The 22,558-nt window shown below is 51.0% G+C and overlaps 2 protein-coding genes and 1 non-coding gene across 7 annotated transcripts in view; 2 read left to right on the plus strand and 1 right to left on the minus strand.

Annotated features, from left to right (window-relative positions):
- The window catches only part of C12H2orf92 (chromosome 12 C2orf92 homolog), a 37,154-nt gene extending 31,077 nt beyond the window's left edge, over positions 1 to 6,077 (minus strand). For 2 of the 4 annotated variants that reach the window (XM_063594576.1, XM_055107632.2), the window contains exons 1-2: positions 2,192 to 6,077; positions 469 to 636 (exon numbers count right to left, since the gene is read on the minus strand). In XM_063594576.1, coding sequence (XP_063450646.1) covers positions 469 to 636; positions 2,192 to 2,237 — 214 coding nt within the window. In that variant the 5' untranslated portion in view covers positions 2,238 to 6,077. Of the gene's footprint in view, positions 1 to 393; positions 637 to 2,191 lie in introns of all 4 variants that reach the window. The other 2 variants (XM_055107631.2, XM_024927572.4) reach the window with 2 other exon arrangements.
- A 1,172-nt stretch (positions 6,078 to 7,249) lies between these two features.
- Positions 7,250 to 7,390, plus strand: LOC112439032 (U4 spliceosomal RNA). Its single transcript, XR_003027329.1, has one exon. It is a non-coding gene; the product is annotated as a U4 spliceosomal RNA (small nuclear RNA).
- Positions 7,391 to 7,804: 414 nt separating this feature from the next.
- Positions 7,805 to 15,990, plus strand: ACTR1B (actin related protein 1B). 2 transcript variants are annotated; one of them, XM_003806135.6, is made up of 11 exons: positions 7,805 to 8,105; positions 10,000 to 10,064; positions 11,304 to 11,379; positions 12,474 to 12,599; positions 12,948 to 13,072; positions 13,308 to 13,524; positions 13,635 to 13,727; positions 13,834 to 14,008; positions 14,443 to 14,504; positions 14,760 to 14,800; positions 14,992 to 15,990. In XM_003806135.6, the coding sequence occupies exons 1-11, from the start codon at positions 8,058 to 8,060 to the stop codon at positions 15,092 to 15,094; spliced, it is 1,131 nt and encodes a 376-aa protein (XP_003806183.1). In that variant the 5' UTR covers positions 7,805 to 8,057; the 3' UTR covers positions 15,095 to 15,990. The 2 variants fall into 2 exon arrangements, with proteins under 2 accessions (XP_003806183.1, XP_034809607.1); XM_034953716.3 differs by lacking the exons at positions 7,805 to 8,105; positions 11,304 to 11,379 and having other exon boundaries at positions 10,022 to 10,064.
- Positions 15,991 to 22,558: the final 6,568 nt, after the last annotated feature.

Genomic DNA, 22,558 nt, shown 5'->3' on the forward strand with positions numbered 1-22,558 from the left:
CCCTGGAGGGTTAGAAAACTACAAATGTGAAGGTCTATCCCCACACCCCAAAATCTGATGTGGGGTGTGTGTGGAATGTCTCAATTGTTAAAAAGAGGATTGCCCCAGGGGTTCTCATGCTCAGTTAGGGCTGAGAACCCCTGGAGGAGGTTCAGCTTGGCTTTGGGGCCTCAGAGCAGAAACTGGCGAGGCAGGTGTGTCACAGCTAGTGTGAGGTGGCATCTGACGCCGCAGTCCCACATGGCCCTGCTCTGCTCCACTCATGCTCAGTAGGGTCCTTTTGAGGTGTTTATCATCTGTTTTGCTTAATTTCCTGAGACTGTGACATGTAGACAGATTCTAGCCTCAAGGAAGAGCACCTGCCTTCCCTTCACAGCAGCGGGAACAGGTTACCTGGGAGACAATGAGGACCATGCACGCAACTCTTCAAATCCAGCCTGAGGTTCCACAGGGAGTGGGGTAACTCACCAAAGATTTTAGCCAAACCTTCATCAGCATTTTTTGAATTTGAGGAAAATTCAGGCCAGGTGCCGTGGCTCACGTCTTTAATCCCAGCACTCTGGGAGGCTGAGGTGGGAGGATCACTTGAGGTCAGGAGTTCGAGGCCAGCCTGGGAAACATAGGGAGACCCCGACTCTACAAAAAATAAAAATTAATTACCTGGGCATGGTGGTGTGCACCTGTGGTCCCAGCTACTCAGGAAGCTGAGGCAGGAGGATCCATTGAGGTCAGGAGTTCATGACCAGCCTGGCCAACATGATGAAACCCCATCTCTACTAAAAATTATATTTTAGTAATTACTAATTTACTAGTAACTTACTAATTTAGTAATTTATTAGTTTAGTAAATTAGCCAGGCATGGTGGCACACGCCTCTAATCCCAGCAACTTGGGAGGCTGAGGCAGGATAATCACTTGAACCTGGGAAGCAGAGGTTGCAGTGAGCCGAGATAGCGCCACTGCACTCCAGCCTGGGCGAGAGAGCGACACTCCATCTCAAAAAATTAAAAAATTAAAAATTAAATAAAATTAGATAGTGATGCTTCACAACTCTATGAGTATACTAAAAACCACTGAATTATATACTTTGTAAAGGGTAAATTTGGCCAGACATAGTGGTTCATGCCTGTAATTCCAGCACTTTGGGAGGCCAAGGTAGGAGGATCACTTGAGCCCAGGAGTTTGAGACCAGCCTGGGCAACATAGTGAGATCCCTATTTCTACAAAAATTTAAAAAATTAGCTGGGTGTGGTGGTACATGCCTGTGGTCCCAGCTACCTGGAAGGCTGAAGGGAGGATCCTTGGGCCTGGAATGTTGAGGCTGCAATTAGCTGTGATTATGCCACTGCACTCCAGCTCTGGGTGACAGAGGGAGAACCTATCTCAAAAATAATAACAATAAATAGAAAAATAAAATAAAGGGTGAATTTTATTATATATTATATCCTATAAAGTTATTACTAATTTTTTTTTTTGAGACAGGATCCCACTCTGTTGCCCAAGCTTGAGTGCAGTGGTGTGATCACGGCTTACTGCAGCCTCGACTTTTTGGGCTCAAGTGATCATCCCACCTCAGCCTCCCTAGTAGCTGGGACCACACGCACGCACCACCATGCATGGCTAATTTTAAAATTTTTTATACAGACAGGCTCTCATGATGTTGCCTAGGCTTGTCACAAACTCCTGAGCTCAAGGAATCCTCCTGCCTTGGCCTCCTAAAGTGCTGGAGTTACAAGAGTGAGCCACTGTACCTGGCCTAACCCTATTATTTTTTAAATAGTGCATATATATAGATAAAATCAGGAGGGTTAGTTAGCATATGGTGGTTCTTTATACTAATCTTTCTACTTTTGCATATGTTTGGAAATGCTTACAGTGAAAAGTTAAAATATGCATGTATGCCACCCTCCTATAGAACTCTGAATTTTGAGAAAGCTTCAAAGTTAAAATACGCATGTATGCCACCCTCCTATAGAGCTCTGAATTTTGAGAAAGCTTCAAAGTTAGGAAAATGTTTTCCGTTACTCCCTTCCCCCAAGTAATAAACCCTGAATGGCAGATTTGGGGAGGTATAGAAGGTAGAGTAGGTAAAGCATCTGTGTTCCCCACACTGTGGGAGGGAACGCCCTCCTCTGCCCCACTTAGGCTTGAAGTGAGGCCCATGTTTCTCTCCAGCTGCCACAGCAATATACCTTGGATCCAGCAGAGAACAAAGAAGAGGGCCATGGCTCTGCTCATCTTTGCCTTAGTCCATGAACCATCATGGAGAAGCCAGTCTTCTGATGGCCCTTCAGATTCAGCAGCTGTGGACTCCAGGGTACCACGGAACCTAACGGTCTATGAGGTCATACCCGGAAGTGAGGTGGGGCCTGCTCAACCGTGAGAAGGGGAAGGGCCTGTGTCTGTGGACAGTGACGGGGGCTATGCTGGTGGCCCTGAAGTGACTGCCTCTCTGCTCACTTCCCTCGGCTCCCTGGTGCCTTCCTCCATCCTGCATGTCCTGAGGGCAACAGGATATTAACCAGGACTCTGAAGTCACAAGTGATAAAACTTCAACTAAATTGGCTGAAGCGAATTGGAAGTAGCTAGAATAGCCAGAAAAATCCTATGATCAATCAAGACATCACAGCCGGCGCAGAGGCTCACACCTGTAATCCTAGCACTTTGGAAGGCTGAGGCAGGCGGATCACCTGAGGTCAGGAGTTCCAGACCAGCCTGGCCAACATGGTGAAAGCCCGTCTCACTAACAAAGTGTTGCTACTTATTATATTAGGTAAAATTATAACACCAAAAATAGCATAGACCAATTGATACGCCCATTTCGTTACTTGCATGTCACTATTTCCCTCTATTACATTTTATAAGTATTAAACTGTTTTCAAAGGAAAAATCTATTATAGTACCTTGTACTACACTTTTTTCTCGTTTTTTCTCCATGTTCATTTTGTAATGGGTCCCACAAATTATGTAGCCAGCCCTGCCCTTGAGCCTTCATGTTCTTACAGTGTCTGTTCCATGGCTGAGATGGCAGATATCTTTTAGGGGTAAAAACTTGCACAAAGAGTTATATAGGGCCAGGCACGGTGGCTCACACCTGTAATCCCAGCAATCTGGGAGGCCAAGGCAGGCAGATCACTTGGGGTCAGGAGTTCAAGACCAGCCTGACCAACATGGTGAAACCCCATCTCTACTAAAAATACAAAAATTAGCCAGGTGTGGTGGCGAGTACCCATAGTCCCAGCTACTTGGGAAGCTGAGGCAGGAGAATCACTTGCACCTGGGAGGTGGATGCTGCAGTAAGCCAAGATCACACCACTACACTTCAGCCTGAGCAACCGGGCGAGACTCTGTCTCAAAAAAGAAAAAAGAAAATAATCTGCATAGAAGTGGACCCGCACAGTTCAACCCTGTGTTGTGTAGGAGCTGACTGAATCGTCTCCCAGTTCTGGAGGCTGGAGGTCTGAGATCAAGACGTCAGCAGGGCTGGTTCTTTCTGAGGCTGTGAGGGAAGTCTCTGTTCCAGGACGTGGGCTCAGATGGCCATCTTCTCCCTGGGCTTGCAAGCCATCTTCCCTCCATACACACCTGAGTCCACATTTCCTCTTCTAAGAACACAGGATCATATCGGATTAGGGCCTGCCCTAATGACCTCATTTTAACTTGATTTCCTCTGTAAAGACCCTATCTCCAAATACAGTCACATTCTGAGGTTCGGCGGGGTGGCTAGGACTTCAACATATGAAGAGGGGGTACCATGTAATCTGTAACAGCAAGTCATGGTAGCCACAGAAATCTTATTTCTCTAAAATACCTTCCAAAACAAAAACAAAAACTAGAATAAAAAATAACAAAGAATATATAAAACCACACAAAACCCACACCCTCACCACAACCACAGGACAGAAAATGTCCAAATTCCAAATGACTGGTAAATAGAAAAATAAACGGTAACCTGGGCTCCATCTCTTTTGCTTCTGCTGCTGGCCTTTGCAAAGAGGAAACCTGGAGGTTGAAGAGGGTCTAAAATCTCCATCCTGAGTTTGCAAATGCTGAAAGCGTAACCTGGTTGATCAGTACAAATACCCAGGGGTGGAAGTGCCCTGGGGACAGGAGATTGGTAAGACTCTCTCTCACCAATGGACTCTCTCTCCCTCTCTAAAAAAACAATGATGTTTATTCAGGAACGGGCATTACAATGGGAATAAGTATGGATGTGTTCCAGGAGGTAAAGGAAGACATTTTTTAAAGAAAAAATGAAAAGGGTTACATAGGCTTTTATAAGACAATCATCTTTGGGGCCAGGCACGGTGGCTCACACCTGTAATCCCAGCATTTTGGGAGGCCGAGGCAGGCAGATCACAAGGTCAGGAGATCGAGATCATCCTGGCTAACACGGTGAAACCCCATCTCTACTAAAAATACAAAAAATTAGCCAGGCGTGGTGGTGGGCGCCTGTAGTCCCAGCTACTCGGGAGGCTGAGGCAGGAGAATGGCATGAACCCGGGAGGCGGAGCTTGCAGTGAGCCGAGACCGCACCACTGCACTCCAGCCTGGGTGACAGAGTGAGACTCCATCTCAAAAAAAAAAAAAAAAAACTTAGCTGGGCATGGTGGCGGGAACCTGTGATCCCAGCTACTAGGGAGGCTGAGCCAGGAGAATTGCCTGAACCCGACAGGTGGAGGTTGCAGTGAGCCCAGATTGCGCCACTGCACTCCAGCCTGGGCAACAGAGAAAGATTGTCTCAAAAAAAAAAAAAAGAGACCTGAAGGTGCCTCATATACTATTCAGAGACATTCATGCATATAACAGTCTACACTCGGTGTCTGCTTTCTCTTTGCTTTTACTTAGCAATGTGTCCTGATAAGTTTCATATGAAATTATATAGCACTCTCTCATTATTTTTAATGGCTACACAGTGATCTATTTTATGAATGTATAGACACTAGATGCAAATGAATACATACCAATGACTTCATCTGCATAAAGTCCAGAAATAGGCAATACTAATATGTTTTCAAAATTCAGGATAGAGGTCACCTCGGAGGAGGAACAGGTCAGAGACCAAGGGGTAGGAGCTGACGGGGGGTCTGTTCATGCTATTAGGAAAACAGGAGCCTAGGAGAGACAGGATGACACCATTTTAAAATCAACTGCTTTTTTTTTTTTTTTTTTTTTTTTTTTGAGGCAGAGTCTGGCTCTGTCACCCAGGCTGGAGTGCAATGGTGCGATCTGGGCTCACCGCAACCTCCATCTCCCGGGCTCAAGCCAACCTCCCACCTCAGCCTCTGGAGTAGCTGGCACTACAGGCGCACAACATCATGCCCAGCTAATTTTTGTATTTTTTGTAGAGACAGGGTTTTGCCACGTTGTCCAGGCTGGTCTCAAATTCCTGGGCTCAAGCAATCCACCCACTTCAGCCTCCACAAGTACTGGGATTACACGCATGAGCTACCGTGCCCATCTCAACCCCATCTTTTTTTTTTTTTTTTTTTTTTTTTGAGACGGAGTCTCACTCTGTCGCCCAGGCTGGTGGCGCGATCTCGGCTCACTGCAACCTCCGCCTCCTGGGTTCAAGCGATTCTCCTACCCCAGCCTCCTGAGTAGCTGGGACAACAGACGCATGCCACCACGCCCAGCTACTTTTTTGTATTTTTAGTAAAGACAGGGTTTCACCATGTTAGCCAGGATGGTCTCAATCTCCTGACCTCGTGATCTGCCCGCCTCGGCCTTCCAAAGTGCTGGGATTACAGGCATAAGCCACCGCGCCCGGCCCCAACTCCATCTTAAAACTAGCAAGGCACATTCCTTGCTAGTCCCAACCCATGGTCATAAGATGCTATGGCTAAAAGAGCAGTTTAGTAATGCCTGCAAGGAGAAACTCCTACAACAACAAAATGTCCAGATGCTCCAATATTGCCTAACAGTATATGATTTAAGATAGTTATAGTTACAGGACTCGATGGCTCACACCTGTAATCCCAGCACTTTGGGAGTCCAAAGTGGGTGGACTGCTTGAGCTCAGGAGTTCGAGACCAGCCTGGGCAACATAGCGAAACCCTGTCTCTACTAAAAATACAAAAAAATTACCTGGGCGTGATGGTGCACACCTGTGGTCCCAGCTACTTGGAAGGCTGAGGCAGGAGGATAGCTTGAGCCTGGGAGGTGGAGGTTGCAGTGAGCTGAGATCAGGCAACTGCACTCCAGCTTGGGCAACAAGGTGAGACCCTGTCTCAAAAAAACAAAACAAAACAAAACAAACAAAATATATATATATAGAGAGAGAGAGAGTCATGCTTTGATGTATTTATGCATTAAAATGCCAAGGATAACTTTCTTTAAATCAAAAAGCACTAAATTTTGTTATGCTGTCAGCCCACCCTCATGTAGACATAGCTTAGTTTTTACATAGATAAGACCCCTATATAAGAAGAGTTTAATATAAAGAGGGTGTGTTCCCCCTCTTGCTTTCTGAGGATGGCCTACTCTGTAACTGAGTAGCTTTCAATAAACAATCGCTTCTCACTGCACTCTGCAACTTGCCTTGAATTTCTTCTGGGCAAGATCCAATAACCCTCCCTTGGGGTCTGGATCGGGACCCCTTTTCCAGCAACAATATTGTTTCTTGAACTCGGTGGTTATGCAAGTGTGTCCACATTTTAATCATTCATTGAAATGTACATGTACACTTGCGATTTCTGCACACCCGCTTCAATTTTACAAATTTTATGCTCACAACCCATTGGGAGAGGTATATACACAGGGAAATAACTATGGATCCGTTTGGTAAACAAATGTAGAACTCAACTATCTTGCACTCTTGAAGCAGCTGACTCCAGTGCCGCAGGGGGCTACCTGCATGCCAATTCCACACCCAATAATCTTGGGCAGGTTACCAAAGTGTGAAGACCCTGACTGAAAAATGGGAGTAATAATACAACTACCTGATATTGTTGCAAGGATTTAATATAACTTATGTAAAGTGGGCAGAAGTGCTCCGCAGGCACAGAGCAGGTGCTCAATAAATGCCAGGACCAAAATACCACGAAACTGTAATTTTTATAAGGAAAAGGATCTTTTCTTCAGTGCTCAACGAGGAAATATTATGGGGCCGTGCGCAATAGCTGACGCCTGTAATCCCAACGCTTTGGAAAGACTAAGCGGGAGGATCGCTTAAGCTCAGGAGTTCGAGGCTAGCCCGGGGAACATAGCGAGATCCCTTCTCTACAAAAAAAAATTTTTTTTAATTAGCTAGCGTTGCGCGGTGGCCGTATGGTGGCCAATGAGGTTTATCCGAAGCGCGATTATTGCTCATTGAAAACTTTTCGCAATACCCCACCGTGACGACTTGCAATATAGTCGACATTGGCAATTTTTAACAGTCTCTACGGAGACTATTTCAGTAAAAATAAATAAATATGGTGCGCGCCTGTAGTCCCCCCTACTGGCTGGCACGGGAGGATCGCTTGAGCCCAAGATTTCCAGCCTGAGCGACAGAGCAAGACACCTTACCTAGAAAAAAAGAAAAAATAAATATTTTGGGTGAAATATCCAGGGCTGGCCTCCTTGGAGAGGGCGCTCTCACGAAGGAGCGTGGCCCGAGGTGCTGGGACGCGGGAAAGACGTCTTCCTGGACCGGTGAATTTCCAGCTCCACAGACTCCGGCCGCGCGCGCACACCAGCCCAGCTCCACTTTCTGCCGCCCGCGTCCCCTTTAAGACGGAGCCATGACATCATCCCAGACACTGCGCAGCCTACCTTGGCAACGCCGCGACCACTTTTTTCCGGACGACCTCAATTGGCTGGCCAGCCTCCGGAGGCCCCGCCCCCTTCGCGCAGCCAGCCCCGGGCACCTGCTGTCAATCGGGCCAGGTGGGAGCGATGATTGGCCGCCGGGCCCGCCCTCCAGAAAGCCCCGCGGGGCTCGCGTAGGCTGCAGGCTCGGGGAGGGAGGGCAGCGGCGCCGCGTCGGGAGCCGCCGCCGTCCCGGTCCTCCCGCCCGCCCGCCCATCCGGTGTCTCCTGCAGCCCGCCTGCTGGGCAGGGCCGGCGCGGCCCGGCCATGGAGTCCTACGACATCATCGCCAACCAGCCTGTGGTCATCGACAACGTGAGGCCCGGCAGCCAGGGGGAGGGCGGGCGCCCCGCCCCCGGGGGCGCACGCGGCGGCGCAGGGAGAGACCCCCGCCCGCCTCGGCGCGTCCTCCGCTCACTGCGTGGCCGTCGCCCCCGCCGGGCCGCTGGCTTCGCCCCGGGGGCGCGCGCCCTCTTGGCCTTGTAAGGCCGGCCATGGGGCGAGCCCCCTCGCCCGCGTCGCAGAGCCTCTTCCCCGACCCCTCCCCGAGTCGGGCGGGGAAGTTCAGGAGAGCTTGAGTGACAGCCGGGCGGCCGGGCGGGGACGCGCCCCGGACTCTTCTCAGTTGAGAGTGCGGTTCCTGGGCAGGTTTCCACACCAGTCCCTTTCCGCGTCCTTCGGCCCTGGCTCTGGCTGCCTGGCGGAGGTGGGGTAGCATTTGTCATTTGCACACTGCTGGCTTTATCTTTGGGGCTGCACCCCGAGGCAACAAATGCAGGATGCTCTGTCACCCACATGTCCACCACCATCTGGTTTGCCTTTTGGCTACTTTGACTTTCTCCTTAAATGCTCCCTGTGCTGAGCAAACATTCCACAGCCAGCAGGGCAATGGAGAGTTCATGGCCACTCTTCCCAGTATCAGCAAGCAATTTGGGGTGATCGTTTGGAAGCCTCAGAGGAAAGATGTCATCAGGCTTCCTGTGGCTTTGTCCTTCAGCAGTGGGGCTCGGCTTGCTTTCACCTGCCTTAGGAAGATTTCTGGCTTCCGAGCTCTGATATGGGGAGAAGATAAGGGCTGGGATCTTTGAGTCTGCCCCTAGCTGGGTATGTGCGTCTGGTGTGCGGGCCTTGGAGTTTTTGGTAATGACTCACTTGTGCTCTTTCTGGGATGTCTCCCTCCCACATGACCCCGTGGGGTCCCTGAATGACTGTTTTAGAGTACCCATGTGGGTTCCCTGAGTCACAGCAGGGGATGTTTAATAAGGAGGTTAGCACTGAGCTTGGGGACGTGCTGTCACACCAGCAGGACGCTGCAGGAAGGAGCAGGCTACTTCCTTTCTTGACGTGCAAATAACTCGTATAGGCTAATCAACAGGCTTATAAGTTAAAAGGGCTACCGCTCGGCCCCTTGGGGATTCCAGCCCCTCCTCTGTAACTTGGAGATGTTTGTTTCTGCTGCAGACTCAGCGGGTTGCGATGAAGAGTGGTGGGACTGAGTTGAGAAGCTTATCCCTTCTCTGGGTGGGAGGTTTCTAATTGCCCCGTTCTTTGGGGGATCCTTAAGTCCAGCTTCCAGGTGGGGGCAGCGATAGGACCAAGTTCTCCTAGTAGTCTCTGGGAAGCCACTTGAGGGAAGCTGCTAGTCATCCCATGCACCCATTGGTCTTCTCCAGCAGGCCCTGTAGGTGGTCCATGTTCCATGCCTTCTGGGTTCTTGGGGAAGAAGGAAGCTGTTGAAAAAAAAAAAAAAAACCCCACACAGAGGGGTTTCTTCTAGCTTTTGGGAGTAGCATGTGCTATGGAATCCTGCTGGAGCCAACCATTAGTTGTGCAGAGGAAGGTGCCCTTCGTGGTTTCTCTATCTCTGTATTATTGACATTCTGGGCTAGCTCATTGTTGGTAGTGCAGGCTCGCCTGTGCATTGTAGGATGTTTAGCAGCATCCCTGGCCTCTGCCCACTAGATGCCAATAGCATCCCCCACTGCATGTCCCCTCTCCCCAGCTGCCACACATTGCCAAATGTTGCCAGAGCAGGGGGATACAAAATTGCCCCCAATCTTGAACCATAGGTGTACTTGTAAATGATCCTGGCAGGGTCCCTGGCTTCCTCCTTGGCCTGCCTTGACGGGGCAGCCAGCTCTCTCCATTGTGGGGGACTGGCTTCATCTGGTGGTGCATGTGGGCAGCTAAACTTTGTTTTTCCTTGCAGGGTTCGGGGGTGATTAAAGCTGGCTTTGCAGGAGACCAGATTCCCAAATACTGTTTCCCAAACTAGTAAGTGTGGCTCAGGCAGCAGCCTTAGTCCTTTTGTTTACCTTCTGTAAGAACATTGGCCTTCTGTCACAGGGCTCTTTGAAGACAATTTGTGCCCTGACCTGTATGGAAAACACCAAATTTGTGAGGTTGACACTCTTGAGAGAGCACTGAAAGAACAAGACAAGCGTTCTAGGGTTCCCCTTTGTCTTGGGAGTCTCTTGTTTTGGTCTTGTTGAGCCAGCAAGGAGGAAAAGCAACCAGCATTTCCCTGGGGATGGGGTGTGGTAGCAGCAGCAAGAATAAAGGGAGACACCTCCGAGGGGAGCCCTAAACTCGGAGCAGGAAGAGTGAGGAATTAGATGCACAGCCACCCTTTCCTCCCTGGAAGTGTTTTCTGCCGGGCTTGTTTTCAGACTCTAGAAAATGTCTTGTTTCAGTTAAGAGGGGATCCTTTGCCCTGTATGGTACTGGTGGGGACGGGAATAAGAGAGAATTGCAAACCCAGAGAGCCTGGGGTGCCCCTTGCACCCACCACGAGCCCATTGGGAAAGTTGCCCTTAGGAGCACCTCTTCACAAATCCTGGAGGCTTTGGAATGAGTGGCCTAAAGGCAGGGGGCAGCAGGGGATCCTAGGCCCCGAGTGGCAGGCTAGCCCAAGCCCGGCCTTGTCTGGGACAGAGCTAGCATGGTGCTCCCTGTGGAGCTTCAGCATTCCTTTCTGACTGCATGGGTATAATTAGAGGTTCCTTTGCCTTTAGTGGTAGCTCATCAGATCCTATAGTTTCCAAGAACTGAATCTCTGATCCAGAAGCGCTGGCAGTGGGGTAGGGCGCTTGACTGAGTGAGAGCAGGGTGCACAAGGGAGCCCCGACCCAGCTTCCTGGGGCTGTCCTCCCTCAGTCTGTGGATGGTGACGGCAGCCCTGCCCCACCGAAGTCAGGAGCGTGGGCTGAGTCACTGTGGCTGCAGGAAGCCGACCCTCTGCAAGGGCTGGGCCATGGAGGGCTGGGTTCTGGCGCTCAGACATGCAGCTGTCTCTGCTGACCATGCCTTCTGACCCTGAGCTTCTCGTCCTGCCTAGGCCCCCTCTCTAGCCCCGAACCCCATAGGCCCCAGTTCCAACCTGTGCCCCCCAGCCACATCCTGGTGTTTGGAGGCCAGGTACCCTCTGGGCGACTATGGTTGGATTTCGGTTTTTCTGGACACAAGCTCCGCCATGCTCCCTGCCCACCTTGCTGACGTTATCCGTCCTAACAGTGTCGGGCGGCCGAAGCACATGCGGGTGATGGCTGGAGCCCTGGAGGGGGACCTCTTCATCGGACCAAAAGCAGAGGTAACACCGAGGAGCCTGCCTTTCCCTGGGGGTGGGGTCCTCAGTTGCAGGAACATGGCATGTGTTCTTGGGCCTCTGCTGGTGACCTCCCGGGTACCTCCTCCAGGCTCCAGCTGGGAAGTGCTGTGCAGGGGCACCTCCCCCTGAGATGGGGCAGCAGTTCCTCTTCTAGGGAGCATGGGTAGAGCTCATCGTGTCCTATCTTTTAGAAGCTATTTGGAAGCTACAGAACCAAGAACTGATCAAAAAGTGATATAAGAGTCAGAATCACACACACTTCACGTCTGCTCTAATGAGGGCCATGGGGCCGCCTCTCACAGTGAAGCCGGAGTGTCCCACCAAGGGGCTGCATGGCCTGATCAGACCCTCAGGAGAGCATGTGTGGGTGTGGGGAGAGCAGCAAGCTGAGCTTGGCCAAGGGCAGTTTAGGTGCCTGAGGAGCATTGTGTCGGGTGCCGGGCCGTGGGGCATGCGTGGTTCTGGGCCCAGAAAGGGGAGGCCTGAGCTGGAGGTGCAGAGGGTGGGGGTCTCGCAGATGGGGTCCGTAGGAGCCGAGGTGGTGAGAGGAGCTAAGTGGTGCTAGGTGAGAAGGGGCATGGCTGGGGGGACATCGAAGGGCAGGTGGAGGCAGCATGTCAGTGCAAACAGGGGACTGGTGAGGACCGGCCAAAGGGCTAGGGGGAGAGGCGCAGGTCCGGGGGCACAGGTGGCCCAGGAGGGGCCGTGTTGGGCGGCTGCAAGGTGCCGGCGCTGGCCAGAGGGGAGCTGGCAGAGTGTGAGGAGAATGTGGGGGATGTGCCGGCAGTGAGAATGGGGAAGAAGAGAGCCTGCAGATTGCGGGGCACACTGCCACCCTCTCTGATCCCCCCCAGCTGAAGCTAGCTGGGCTCTAAGAGCTTAAGAAGCTGGTGGGCAGGTGAGCCCATGCTGAGTTCAGGACCCGCCACAGACCCTGGGACACCCAGTGAGCAGGGGTGGTTCTGGTCAGGGCAGGTGAGGTTCTGGTCAGGGCAGGTGAGGGTCAGCTTCCAGGAGGGCGGAAAGCAGCCGCTGAGCAAGGGCCGGGTGCCACACCTCCCTTCCCACCCCACCAGGAGCACCGGGGGCTGCTGACCATCCGCTACCCCATGGAGCACGGCGTGGTGCGAGACTGGAACGACATGGAACGCATCTGGCAGTACGTCTACTCCAAGGACCAGCTGCAGACCTTCTCAGAGGAGGTGTGGCGGCTGCCCCTCCTGCATGCTCTGCATTCTCCTGGCCATGCCCCTCTCCTCTGCGTCCCTCCTCGCCGGGCTCCCACATTTCCCTTCTACATTTCTAGAGGGCCTGCTGCCTTTCTGTGTGTGTCTGGGTGCGCATGCGTACCCAGTGGCTGCTAGGCAGAATCTTCCAGAGAGAGCCGGATCTCCAGAAGAGTAACTGCCAGCAGATAAAGGGATGGGGCCCTCAGGAGGGGTAGGAGGCTGAGCCGCCTGTGCGCCAGCGGGTGTGGTTCTCTGGAAAGAGCCTTTTAGGGCCTTGCAAGTTGCCTCCTCTGATGCCTACAACTGTCCCGTCCCTCGCAGCATCCTGTGCTCCTCACGGAGGCCCCGCTCAACCCGAGTAAGAACCGGGAGAAGGCGGCAGAGGTGTTCTTTGAGACCTTCAACGTGCCGGCCCTGTTCATCTCCATGCAGGCTGTGCTCAGTCTGTGAGTGCCCCCTAAGCCTGGCCTCCCTGAGTCCTGTCCTCCCTGTGCCGTCCTGCTTGCCATGACCAGGGTCTGACTTCCCTGGAAAAACAGCCCCTTGATGACTGTTCCTCTAGGGAGTCCCTCGTGTCCTCTCTTCAGACTAGATAATGCAGACGTGCCAGGGTTCCTCCCCTGGGTGAGGAGGTCCCCGTGCCTCAGTGGCTGAGGTGAGGGGATGCTGACCTGGTGACAGGTACGCAACGGGACGCACGACAGGAGTGGTTCTAGACTCAGGGGACGGGGTCACTCATGCTGTGCCCATCTATGAGGGCTTTGCCATGCCTCACTCCATCATGCGGGTGGACATTGCCGGCCGCGACGTCTCCCGCTACCTCCGACTCCTGCTGCGCAAGGAAGGGGTTGACTTCCATACCTCGGCTGAGTTTGAGGTTGTCCGGACAATCAAAGAGGTGACAAGGGGCGAGAGGGTGTGGACACGACCTGGGGTGAGGAAAGGGTGGCACCAAAGCACAGGTGTCCCAGGTGCAGCCTTCTGAGGGCTGTGTCCCTGTCCCCGCAGCGAGCGTGCTACCTGTCCATCAACCCACAGAAGGATGAGGCTCTGGAGACGGAGAAGGTGCAGTACACGTTGCCGGACGGCAGCACGCTCGATGTAAGTGGCCGGGCCTGGCACTGGAGTGGCAGCCGATGCCCAGCCTGGGGGAAGGGGTAGCCCGCTTCTCCAGGAAGCCTGTCTGACTCAATGTTGTACACTAAAGGTGGGGCCTGCACGATTCCGGGCCCCCGAGCTGCTGTTCCAGCCGGACCTTGTGGGGGATGAGAGTGAGGGGCTCCACGAGGTGGTGGCCTTCGCCATACACAAGTCCGACATGGACCTGCGCCGGACGCTGTTCGCCAACATCGTGCTCTCAGGTGGCTCAACGCTTTTCAAAGGTACTGTGGCTTGAGAGTTGGTGGTGGTGAGACGAGGCCCAGGGCAGCTGGACCCTCAGAGAGTATACCCCTACCCAGAGCCATATTCTGTTGGCTTTTTGGTGGTGCTCAATGAACATTTTTTTTTAACAGACCAAAATTTAAAATTAAATTTTGTTTACTCTGTGAATAGAGGAGAAGTTTACACAAGATCTAAAGTGTATTGTGAGTGTCGAGCAGGGAGCATGTGCAGCTTCATCTCACGCTGCCTCTGTGAGGACGCAGGGCCCGCAGGCAGCCATGGGGCTGGATCATTTCTCAGCCTTGCCCTTCATCCTGGGAAGAGCTGCTGATAGAGGGCCAGCAGTAGCTGGGGGCCCTGAAGGCTGGGTGCGGGAGCTAGCAGCGAGGAGGCCGGGTGCAGACCCCAGGCTCAGCCAGCTTTGTGTTCACAGGCTTCGGAGACCGATTACTCAGTGAAGTGAAGAAGCTTGCCCCAAAGGATATCAAAATCAAGGTGAGGTTACAGAAACTCCCCCTGGGGCACTAGGGTGCTGGCAGCCTTGGCATGGGGAGGAAGGGTGAATGCTGCCCCCAGACCCGCTCACCAGCTCACGTCCACCTAGTCCTGCTCTTCCCAAGGCCGCTGCTGCCACTCCCCAGCTTATGCCTTTGCTGTCAGGCTTCAGGACCTGGGGAAGGTGACCCCAAGGCTGGGAGGATGGCTTCTGGGTGGGGACCCACAGTTAACGTGGCCACTTCCTCCCTCTAGATCTCAGCCCCGCAGGAACGGCTGTACTCCACGTGGATTGGGTGAGGCGGGGCTCAAGGGAGGGCTCTGGGAGGAGACCACTTTACCCTGGATGCTCCTCCCATGGTTGGCCTAGGCCACGTGGAGGTGGGTGGATTTCCCTCCCAAATTAGGGAAATGGAACTCTGAGCACCCAGGAAGGTGGTTGGCTCCCTGACAGGTCCACAGCAATACTATCCCTCCATCCCCACAGCGGCTCCATCCTGGCCTCACTGGACACTTTTAAGAAGATGTGGGTGTCCAAAAAGGAGTATGAAGAGGATGGCTCCCGTGCTATTCATCGCAAAACTTTCTAGTGCCCAAGGAGGGCGGGGCATGTTGGGAGAGGGGGAGGGAGGGGAGACAGAGCCTTTAACCCTTTTTGGTCTTGGCTCGTATACTAGGCTTAGGGTCCCCTGCATGCCCTGAACCCCTGGGTGGGCGGCACAGCAGTGCCCCCCTGCAGCCTTCCCCTCTACACACACACGACATGCACACACAAGTAACATTGAGCTGCATGGACAGGAGCCTTGAGCTGGCGTGTGGGAATTGAGCACCATGTCAGGCTGTTGTGGGTATCCCCCTGGCAGGGCCAGCTAGGCCTGTGGTTCCCTGCTCCGACTCTCAGGGCTGCCTCCCTGAGCTCCAGGGCCAGAATGCCTGGATGCCTGGGTAGCCAGTTTGGGGAGTGGGCTGCAAGGGGCAGCCAGCAGCTCCCACTGGTGTGTCACTGCATCCATTGCCACCTCCTGTTCGTGACCTGACAGGGTGACACAGCCCCTTTCACACTCTGTCCTCCTATCTTCCTGGGTAGATGCCCTGGTGTAGGGCTGAGTACTGAATGGTCTTCCATCCCCAGCAAGGGGGTGCAGCCCAGGGTCAGGCCCTTCAGAGCCAGGGCAGAGGGCGCACGGTGGCCAGAGCTGCTGCACTATCCTTTTCAGAGCACTTCATCCACTTGCTCCTCCCTCTACCCTTGGCACCCTGGGTGGGAAAGGGTTGATGCTCATCATTTATTGAAGGGAAGCCACTTAATAAGGAGTCAGACCTAAAAGGGGGTGGGGGACATTTTCTTACCTCACCCAAGAAAGAGGTCGTCACTTTTGCTGTGGCCAGGGCCCCACCTCCCTCTCTCAGATATGTACAATAATTTAACACGGTTGCCTGAAAAAAAAACTTTTGTAAATCATTATAGTAATAATTATGGACAAGGCCCAGTGTGTGGCTCTGTTTTCTTGTGGCTCTCTGTGCTATCGTTTGTTCTTCCATCCCTGGGGACTTTCAGAGAAAGGACCAGAGAGAATGCAGCAAGGCACTGGCTCTAGCTTAGCGGCGTGAAGGTTTCAGTGGTTGGCCCGCCAACGTGGCACAAAAGGCCTCAGGAGGCTGGGCTCTCACCCTGCAGCATAATTCCCTCACCTGTTACCTCCCCTGCTGCAGTCCACCAGGGGAAGTAGAACCAGGCTACCTTCTTTGCCCCCGGACCCTGGACAGGCCTATTTGAGCACCTCTGCTCACCCCATTCAGCCAGGGCTAAGGCTGGTGGACACCAGTAATGATGCAAGCTTACGCCTTCAGACAAGTCAGGATGGGGAAGGCAGGGAGAGGCAGAGAGGCTGTGAGCTTAGCCAGGCCCTAGAGGAATAGGCAGAAGAGCAGGGAGAGGAAGGGCAGAAGGAGCAGTGAGGAATTAGGGTTTGGAGAATGTCTGCTCTTTACTTCCTTAAGTGTTTGAGAACCTACAGTGTTACCAGGATGGTGCCGTGTCTTTGGGGCCAATGGTCAACAAGTTATATCCTTGCCCTAACAAATACACACGTCAAGGGAGTAAGATAGATGGGCCATTTTAGTACAGAGTTGTGGGGGCCGAGGTGTTAGTCATCTAGCCGGACAGGTGGGGCAGGCCGACTTGCAAGGGCCCAGAGGTTAGCCAGAGATGGGGAAGGCATTCTATGCAGATGTGAGAGCCCAAAGAAGCACCTGGGACCAGTGGGGCTGGAGAGGAAGGCAGGGACCCAATGCCCAGTCAGCAGGGAAGGGTCAGTGGTCTGTGGCCATTGTGTGAGATGAATGAAAAAGGTGGGTTGAGCTGGCACGTGGAGGATTGTTAGCTGTGTCCTGGGAGATGGGTGGCCAGCCATAGAAAGATGGTGACCAGAGCAGTGTGTTGTAGGCAGTTGGGGTTTGTGGGGGGTGAGGGCAGCCCCAGGACTGAGGAGGTGAGGTAGGAGTGAGGAGAGTGCTGAGGCCTGTCTGCCAAGGCATTTTGTGAGGCTTTGTGGTCACAAGGCAGTTATGCTTGCACTGGCCCTCAAAGGGAAAGCAGAATTTGCATGGAGAACTCCATATTAGGGCACCCTCCAGACCAGTTCTTCCCACAGGGCTCTGTTCATGGCACCACTGGCTCCCTGCCTCCCAGGTTAGAGCTTTATCCATCAACGCTTTCCTCTTCCCTGTCTCTCCCACTCTGTCAGTCACCAGGTTGTGTGGTTCTTCTGTAGTACCTTTCCCACTGGTCCTTTCTTTTCCAGCACAGCCACTGCCACTGTAGCTTATGACCACAGCTCCATTCCCTGGCCACCCAATCTATTTGCTCGTGGATCTAAAGCCCAGATAAGATTGGTTCTGACACCTCCTACTCCAAAGTGTCAAGTGGTTCTCCACTGCCTGGTGACATGAAACAATTGATGTGATGCTGGTAAAACCACCTACGTGAGCCACATGTTGTGTTTGACTCAGGCCCCTTGAGATCTGTTCCTTCCCTGTTTTAGGTTTACCCCTCATGTCCTTTGCCTGCCAGCCTTCAGGCATGCTGTTCTCTCCATGGGAATGACCTTCGCTTGTGCCTGTCAAAATCTTGTCCTTTAAGGCAAAGCACCATCCTCTGTACCCCCTCTTCTGGCAGGTTTAAGTGCTCAGACTCTGCCAGCTTCTTACTGTTGGAAAAAGCTACAGATGAGGAAGGTAGTACAGCTGGAATGAAGCCTGTGTTGGATTGGAGTTGGAGGTAGTATGAAGTCATGGTTTTAATATACATACAGATAGATACCAAAATAAACATCTGTGTGTGAGAGCCAGCATTAGAACATACACATGCATTTCCTAGCCCTGTCTGTTGGGAAGGTCTGGAAGCAATGACACTACAATAGCAATGAGCACATACAATGTCCAGATCTTGGTTTCTAAATACCATTCTGGGAAAAAGTTCTTTATTCTGTACTTGTAAATAGTTTAATACCATTAGTGTGAGGCCTGTGTTCTTCCTTGGTGAGGGAAGATGGGCTCCATTTTCTAAACTAAGCTCAGATAGAAGCCACTTCCACCCAAGAGCAAAGGTTTGGTCCTCCTAGTAGGGGACATGACATTTCCCCTGGGACAATTCCCTGAAACAGGGAAAATAATAGATGAGCTTGGAATATTCTGTGGTACCATAAAGTAAGGAAGTGAAAAAGGGAAGGGCTTGTCTAAAGGACACAAGAACCAACTAGAAGGAGCACCCAATGCTCAAATCTGTAATGGATGATAAGCCATGGCATAAAGTATGTGTGAGTCATACTCATGCAAATAAATAACTGAATAAATGTATACATGGGGAAGAAGGGACAGTTCTGACTTATGGTAAAATTCCAATTGATGTCAAAGAAATTGTGGAAAAAAGTCACCATTGAGGAAACACCATAGTGATCATTGTTGCAGGTAAGAATGGAGACAAAAATCAGTGGGCAAAAGTAAAGACATTTGTGTTGTCTCTATCCCTCTACAAGATACTTATTAATTACAAAAGGAGAAATAGTAACTTTATGGTGGAGAGACATTGACACTACCTTAACCAAATAATCAGAGTATACATCTCCAGTAATAAGTCATTGTCTCTGTTTTTTTTTAAGAGGATCTCACTCTGCTGTGGAGGCTAGAGTGGAATGCAGTGGCACAATCACGGCTCACTGCAGCCTCCATCTCCTGGGCTCGCAGGATCCTCTTGCCTCAGCCTCCAAGGTGCTGGGGCTACGGGTGTGCACCACCACACCCCACTAGTTCTTATTTTTTTGTAGAGATGGGGGTCTCACTTTATTGCCCTGGTGAGTCTCAAACTCCTGGCTTCAAGTACACCTCCTGCCTCAGCCTCCCAAAGCACTGGGATTACAGGCATGAGCCACCAAGCGCGGCCATAAGTCATTGTCTCTTTTTTTCTTTGCTTCTTTGAGATGGAGTCTCTCTATGTTGCCCAGGCTGGAGCACAGTGGTGAGATCTCAGCTCACTGCAACCTCCACCTCCTGGGTTCAAGCGATTCTCCTGCCTCAGCCTCCTGAGTAGCTGGGATTACAGGCGCTCACCACCACACCCAGCCAATTTTTGTATTTTTAGTAGAGATGGGGTTTCACCAGGTTAGCCAAGCTGGTCTCGAACTCCTGACATTAAGTTATCTGCCTGTCTCAGCCTCCAAAAGTGCTGGAATTACAGGCGTGAGCCACTGGGCCTGGCCATAAGTCCTTGTCTCTTGATGATGCACTAAGAGGGGCCTGATTTTCCCTCTGGTATTCTTGCATCACCTCAATCTAACCAGGAGCAAGCAGTAGGCAAACCCAAACTGAGGGCAGTCTACAAATGAATAGAGTTGCCTTGTTCAAAAGTGGCAGGTCATGGGGACAAGGAAAGACCAAGTGCAATGTGAGATCCTAGGTTGGAAAAAAGACCTTACCAGGAAAGCCAGCAAAATCATGATAAGGTCTGCTGGTTAGTCCATAGTACTGCATCAGTGTTAATTTCCTGGTTTCAATAATTATGCTATGGTACTGCCAGGTGTTAACATTAAGGAAAACTGAGTGAAGGTTAAGTAGGAACTCTCTTATTATTTTTTGCAATTTTTCTGTAAGTCTAAAATTATTTTAAAATAGAAAATTGCGCTGCGTGTGGTGTCACATGCCTGTAATCCCAGCACTTTGGGAGGCCGAGGCAGCAGGATTGCTTGAGCCCAGGATTTCGAGGTTCCAGTGAGCTATGAACAAACCACTGCACTCCAGCCTGGGTGACAAAGACCCTGTTTCAAAAATAATAACTTAAAAGTTGGGGTGGGGGAAAAGAGCTCAGGGTCTGGAGCTATGGTCTGGGTTCACAATCTTGCCACAAGAAATTGCTAGCTGTGTATTCCTGAGCTGTCCCCAGGCTTCCCCATCTCTATTATGGGGATGGTAATAATAGCAGCTTCCTCATGGGTTTATTCACAGCCTGGAAGACAAGCCTGGAACATTTTATTCCAGAAAATAAAAAGAAATGCTCAAAGAGGCCGGGTGCAGTGGCTCACGCCTATAATCCCAGCACTTTGGGAGGCCGAGGCAGGCGGATCACGAGGTCAAGAGATCGAGACCATCCTGGCTAACACGGTGAAACCCCATCTGTACTAAAAATACAAAAAATTAGCCAGGCGTGGTGCCGGGCGCCTGTAGTCCCAGCTACTCAGGAGGCTGAGGCAGGAGAATGGCATGAACCCAGGAGGTGGAGCTTGCAGTGAGCCAAGATCATGCCACTGCACTCCAGCCTGGGCAACAGAGCAAGACTCCATCTCAAAAAAAAAAAAAAAAAAAAAGCTCAAAGAATGATAGAGGCGTATCAAAAGGCCACAGGAGCCAGCTTGAAGAGGTTCCCACTGGCCAAATTTGGAACAAATTAAACATCAAAAAATAAATAATGATAGCCATGGATTATAATCCACTGAATAAAATAAGAAAGCATGAATCCATACTGATAATTAGTAAGCTGAAAGTTTGATGAGGAACAAGGTATTGACATTTCTAAGTAGTGCCTCATAAGATAATAAAGAGCAACTTCACAGTGAAGTTTGGCAGACATTAGCTTCATCAAGTGACGAAAGTGAACCTCCTCAGCAGTGGACAAGTGGGCATCACGTGCCTCCCAGGAAGGGTGCAGCATTCCTTGCCCACCATGCGTAACCTGAATCCAGTGTGAAACAGACAAACCCAAGTTGTTGGTATAATTCTTAAAAGTGTCAAGGTCGGGATAGTCAAGGAAAGACAGGAACTGTTCCAGATGGAACAACTAAGGGCAACACGTGATTCTGAGTTGACTCCTTTTGCTATAGAAGACATTATTGGAACTTCTAGCAAAACTTAAATGAGTCTGAAGATTAGATGGTAGAAATATACAAATCGTAGTTTCGTGATTTTGATGGTCATGTTGTGGGTATTAAGAGAATGTCTTTGTAAGAAATAAACATGCGTGTGATGGGGCATCAGATCACCTTACTTTCAAATGGCCCTGGGAAAAAGTTCTTCCTTGTATACTTGGAAAGAGTTTAATACAGTTAGAGTGAGGCTTATATTCTTCCTTGGTGAGTGGAGATGGCATCCAATTTAAGCTGCTAAGTGGCCAGAGGTTCAGATGGAGCCCACCTCTACCCAAAAGCAAAAGTTTTGTCCTCCTAGTGGGGAACATTATATCTTCCCCCCTACCACTAGGGCTCCCAGTTACCATGAGGCAAGGAAGCGAGCTATTCCATATGGTTAGCCTGAAGGAGTTCTCAGCCTTGCTGTTGGAAACACCTGTGGAACTTTAAACTTCTGATGCTTGGGTCCTACCCCAAGATACTATTTTAATGTCTGGGTGTGGCCTGGGCACTGGGAGTTGTAAAAGATCCCCGGGTGATTCTAAGGTGCAGCTAAATATGAGACCTACTGACTCAGGGATTGGATTTATTGATCTGTGTATTCTTTTCCTATTGGTGCCACAGAAAATTCTCACAAACTTAGTGGCTTAAAATAACACAAGTTTATGGCCGGGCACGGTGGCTCACACCTGTAATCCCAGCACTTTGGGAGGCCGAGGCGGGCGGATCACAGGTCAGGAGATCAAGACCATCCTGGGTAACACAGTGAAACCCCGTCTCTACTAAAAAAAAAAAAAAAAAAAAAAATTAGCTGGGCGTGGCAGGCGCCTGTAGTCCCAGCTATTCAGGAGGCTGAGGCGGGAGAGTGGCGTGAACCCGGAAGGCGGAGCTTGCAGTGAGCCAAGATCGTGCCACTGCACTCCAGGCTGGGCGACAGAGCAAGACTCTGTCTCAAAAAAAAAAAAAAAAAAGTTATTATCTTACGGTTCCTAAGTCTAATGTGGGTCTCGCTAGGCTGAAGTGAAAGTATCAGCAGGGCTTCACTCCTTTCTGAAGACTAGAGTATCATTTCCTTGCCCTTCCCAGCTTTTAGAAGCTACTTGCCTTCCTTGGCTCGTGGACCCCTTCCTCCATCTCAAAGCCACCAACATTGCATCTCTCTGACCATTCTGAGTCACATCTCTGACTCTCTTCTGCCTCTTTTGTGCTTTTTGGATCCACCTGGATAATCTGGGAATAACTATTTTAAGGTCAGCTGATTAGCAACCTGAATTCCATCTGTAGTCTTAATTCCTTCTTGCTATGTGACCTAACATATTCACAGATTCTAGGGATTTATGACGCGGACATCTTTGGGGGATCATTATTCTGCCTGCCACTGTCTGGAAATGTACTGGAGATTTTTCTTTCTGCTTGTTTTTTTGGTTTGAGACAAGGTCTCGCTTTGTCACCCAGGCTGGAGTGCAGTGGCACGGTCATGGCTCACTGAAGCCTCAAACTCCTGAGTTCAAGTGGTCCTTCCCACCTCAGCCTCCCAAGGTGTTGTGGTTACAGGCATGAGCTACCATGCCCAGCCAATTTTTCTTTACAAGTAAATTGGTTAAATTTTAAAAAAGAAAAGACTTGGAGATGAGGGAGAGAGAAAACAGATTGGATTAA

The sequence above is a fragment of the Pan paniscus genome, chromosome 12 (genome assembly GCF_029289425.2).
Source record: "Pan paniscus chromosome 12, NHGRI_mPanPan1-v2.0_pri, whole genome shotgun sequence".
NCBI lineage: Eukaryota > Metazoa > Chordata > Mammalia > Primates > Hominidae > Pan > Pan paniscus.